Source organism: Diospyros lotus, chromosome 5 (assembly GCF_014633365.1).
Source record: "Diospyros lotus cultivar Yz01 chromosome 5, ASM1463336v1, whole genome shotgun sequence".
In the NCBI taxonomy this organism is placed as follows: domain Eukaryota; kingdom Viridiplantae; phylum Streptophyta; class Magnoliopsida; order Ericales; family Ebenaceae; genus Diospyros; species Diospyros lotus.
The window spans coordinates 24,563,220-24,567,402 of NC_068342.1; the positions used below are offsets into that span (position 1 = coordinate 24,563,220).

Here is a 4,183-nt window from a genome sequence, read left to right on the forward strand (position 1 = left end):
GTTTCTATTTTATCCGGTTTGCCATATTTGATTTATTGGGACCGCATCCCTCATTTATCTCAATATTGTTTTAATTCTTAATTTTGTTATTTATTATTGTTAAAAAAACAATTAACTAGCAGTACTCACACCTAATTAAGGTGACTAATAAATTTATACGTAATTATATTATTATAAATCAAAAATAGCAAGACGAGAAAAATAAGGTTGTCTCATATCTATATGACTATATCCACTACCCTGCAGCGAACCATTTCATAACATAGCAATTACAGTGCGATTACAAAACAGAAAGAAAGAAAGTAAGAAAGAAGACTAATCAGATCTAATATATATATAAAATCTTTTAAGAATGTGTAGGAGTTGGAAGAGCTACCCCTGATCGGAATTGGCCACCGACGAGGCCGATGACACGGACAGGCCGCCGTTCCCGCACTTGGCGACGGTCCTTACGCTCTCAATCAAGGCCTCCGTTCGAGCCTCCTGCGACAAAATCTCCGAGAGCTGGTCTGGGCTTATCACCAGCTTCACCTTCCACACCCCTGCGCTGTTGTATCTCGGGAATACCTCCGCGTCTGATCGCTTCAGCAATCCCCCTCCCCCGTAGTTGTCCAGCGACATGCGATACGGCGTAACCATAGAAGTAGCAGTACTTGTCGCCGTCGATATGTTAAGCTGGTTGAAGAAGGAATGGCCTTCCTGTGCGCCGGCGGTGGGCTTTTGGGGAGGGTCGGCGAAGGCAGGGAGGAGATAGTACAATTCTCCGGCGTTAAGTTGTTCGTTGTGGACGAGTGGGTCGGAGAAGAGGTCGCGGGTGCGGAAGAGGCGGTGGCCTGGGAACTCGTCGGTGATGCACTCCGCCGTTATGGGTGGGTACAGCTCCATAATACCCCCGTTGGATGTCACCACTTTGACCCTCACGTCGTTGTCTTCGTCGTCGACGGCCACTCCAGCCCCTCTAAACACACAATTCCCCATCGATCGCTATATAGCTCAATTAATTAGCTTCTCGGAACAAAAATGATCGTCGGTGGAGGTTTCTTGGGAGCTTCGATCTGTGTTTAATTAAGAAATGTTATATTACCAGTGTCGCGTATAATCCAAGAGTAGACTAGAGCCGACAGTACCGCGATGCATCACAATCCTATCCTTTGCTTTGCAACACAAAATCCTTTGCGTGCGTGCTTACAGCCCTTCGCCTGGCCCACTTTGTTTGTTTGCTTGCTTCCTTACTTTGACCTAAAATAAAATCTTTGGGCGGGGGGAGCAGGGGTGGGGGGGCCGCTGATGAGGCCATCGGAATGCTATATCATGCATATATATATATATACATAAATATATATACACCATCAAATGTAACTCCGATCATGACTATGAATTTAAACATTCGCATTTTACTGTCTAACCGTCACTTCAAAAAAAGAGATTTACTTTGAAGTCATGGTAAATATAAAAAGAAAGGAAGGTAAAATATAAGGGGTAAATTGTGTTCACATATCACGCAGCTTAAGTCCTGCATAGAGATTTTTTGTGTGTTAGAAATGGCTGAAGTTCTCGTGTTTAAACTTTTCTGCAAGGGCACCCATTCTGTTGCAAATTATGTTAATTAATCCTTAATTAATATTTAAATTAATTAAAAACCAATCGGTTGAATGAAAATTAAAGTTAATCAAAATAAAAAATACAAAAAATAGAGTAGGTAGAACCTTGCCAATGAGGCGTACAGATAACAAGAACCCCTCACCGATGTGGGTTTTGTCGGTTCCCCCCCCCCCCCCTCTCTCTCTCTCTCTCTCTCTCTCTCTCTCTCATGCGTTTTACATTTTTGAACCAATCTCTAAAATGGGTTTTGGAATTCCAGAACTCTAAATCCATTGTAAATGAGTGCTCGGTTTCCAAGATTCATTTCACGAACTAGAACCCATATTGAGAGAGAGAGATGAAGAATAAGCTAGAAGAGGAAAAAAAAAAAAAAGAAATAAAAAAGTTAGGGGCTATTACGCATAGAAATTATTTGGGACGCCATTTCTGAGTTTTTGAAATGTTTTTATTTTTAAAATATCAAAAAATATTTTTAAGCTGTTTTTGTGATCCTAGAAAGTTTTTGTGAATGTTTTTGTAATATAAGAAAAAAATTAAAAATGCAATTTCGATTTTGAAATTCATTTTCATTTGTGAATAGAGATGAAATTTTTTTCATTTCTAACTCAAAATTTTCTAACTACGTTCTCTTTATTTTTTTAATTTTTAATTTTTAATTTTAAATTTATTTTTAATTTTTTATTTAATAGTCTATTTTTAGAAAATTAAAAATAATTTTTTTGTCATTTTAAAAATTATTTTTCAAAATAAAAAACTAAAAATGCATTCTCCTTAAAATTTTAAAAATAATTTTTTAATAATATTTTATTAAATAAATTTAATTATTCAAAAAAATAAAATTATTTAATTTTAAATAAATTAATTCATTAATTTAAAAAAATTAACAAGTACGATTATAATGTGATTATAAATAAGAAATATTAAAATAAAAATTAAAGACATGAACTAATATTACATAATATGATTATAAATGATAAGATTGCATTATTAAAAAATACATTTGTTTTAGAATTTTAGAAAAAATTATTTTATAATATTTTATTTAATAAATTTAATTATTAAATGATAAATTTAATTATTTTTAATAAAATTTTATTATTAAAATAAAATAATAAATTTAATTAATAATTTACTAATATTTAAATAATAATTTATATTAAATATTATTATACATAATTTAAACTAGGAGAACCCTCCACTAGAGAGGGATTTCCTTTGACTAGAACTCCTCGGTGATTATGCCAACAATGGGTTATGGTGAACCAGAAACCCTCAACGGCTAAGGTTCTGTCAGTTTTATATTTATGTTTTATTTTATTAAATTTAATATTTGTGTTAGTTATTACATAATTAGCTTTTAATTGATATAATTTATTTTAATAAATATTTAATTAACAAAATTTGTAACAAAAGAGAGATATTTATGTAAAAAGTTAAATCAACAGAACTTTAAAAATTAGATCTAAATCACAAAAAGTTTTTTTATATAAAAACTTAAAACAGCATAAAGGTGGAACCTACCCTATGAGAGTCGCCTTACGACAGGTTGGGGTGCCTAGAAACAGTAGAATTGCCCTCAAAAGCGCAAAACACTTTCACATGATGAGGGGGGATGCGATCGGCTCCATTTTTAACCAATTGAAGTGGTGGTGCCCACTTTTCGGCTGCTTTCCATCGACATAATTAAGATTAGGCGTGATTTCAGGAATAATAGCCTACCGGAATGTTGGGACGCTACCATAATAATAATATTATAACGCAAAACATTTCTGAACAACAGACCCCTATCTTACATCCAATAGACTCTTTAAATAATTATTACGTGACGATTGTATTGATTAAATCACTCTTGTTTATAACTGGCTCATCCCATCTCCAATCTTATACGAACTAGAATTATGAGATGTTTGAATTTTAGTAGTGTCATGAAAAGCATCATATAGTGTACGTGTGATTGTATATATTTATCATAAAAAATATATAATTATTATATATTTTTTTATAAAAATAATTAAATACTCTTAATTTTATATGAAAAATATATGTATGATATAAATATTTAAAAAAAATTCAGAAAATTCATTTTTCAAGAGATTGGATGGTTTTTGGTTTTAGGCAATCATTACTTAAAATTAAATTTTAGATACTGCAGTTAAGCACACCCTTAAGGTGTGTTTGATTACACACATTTATCATAAAAAATGTGTAATTATTATACATATTTTCTATGGAAACAATTAAACACTCTTAATTTTTCTATAAAAAAATATATATGGTACAAGCATTTAAAATTTCTTTCCATGAAATTCATTTTTCAAGAGAATGAGGTGATTTTATTTTCTAGGCAATCATTATCTAGAATTAAATTCTATGTAATGCAATCAAACACATCTTTAATGTTAAAAGGTAAGTCGTCTTCGTGGAAATAGGATCATGGTGCATCCTGTCATCTTTTCAGAGTCTCATCTACACGACGTGAAGGTGGGATTCATGAAAAAAAAGGTTATTTTTCAAAAATTTACTTTAAATGTGTATAAACTATGACTACATCTAAATTAATTCGAAAGGAAAAATAGGACAA

The 4,183-nt window shown here is 32.1% G+C and overlaps 1 protein-coding gene across 1 annotated transcript; it reads right to left on the reverse strand.

Moving 5' to 3' along the window:
- Window positions 1–223: 223 nt before the first annotated feature.
- LOC127802407 (uncharacterized) lies at window positions 224–1,242 on the reverse strand. The gene has a single exon (XM_052338198.1). It carries the CDS (start codon window positions 976–978, stop codon window positions 373–375), a length of 606 nt encoding a protein of 201 aa, XP_052194158.1. The 5' UTR covers window positions 979–1,242; the 3' UTR covers window positions 224–372.
- Between the last annotated feature and the right edge of the window lie 2,941 nt (window positions 1,243–4,183).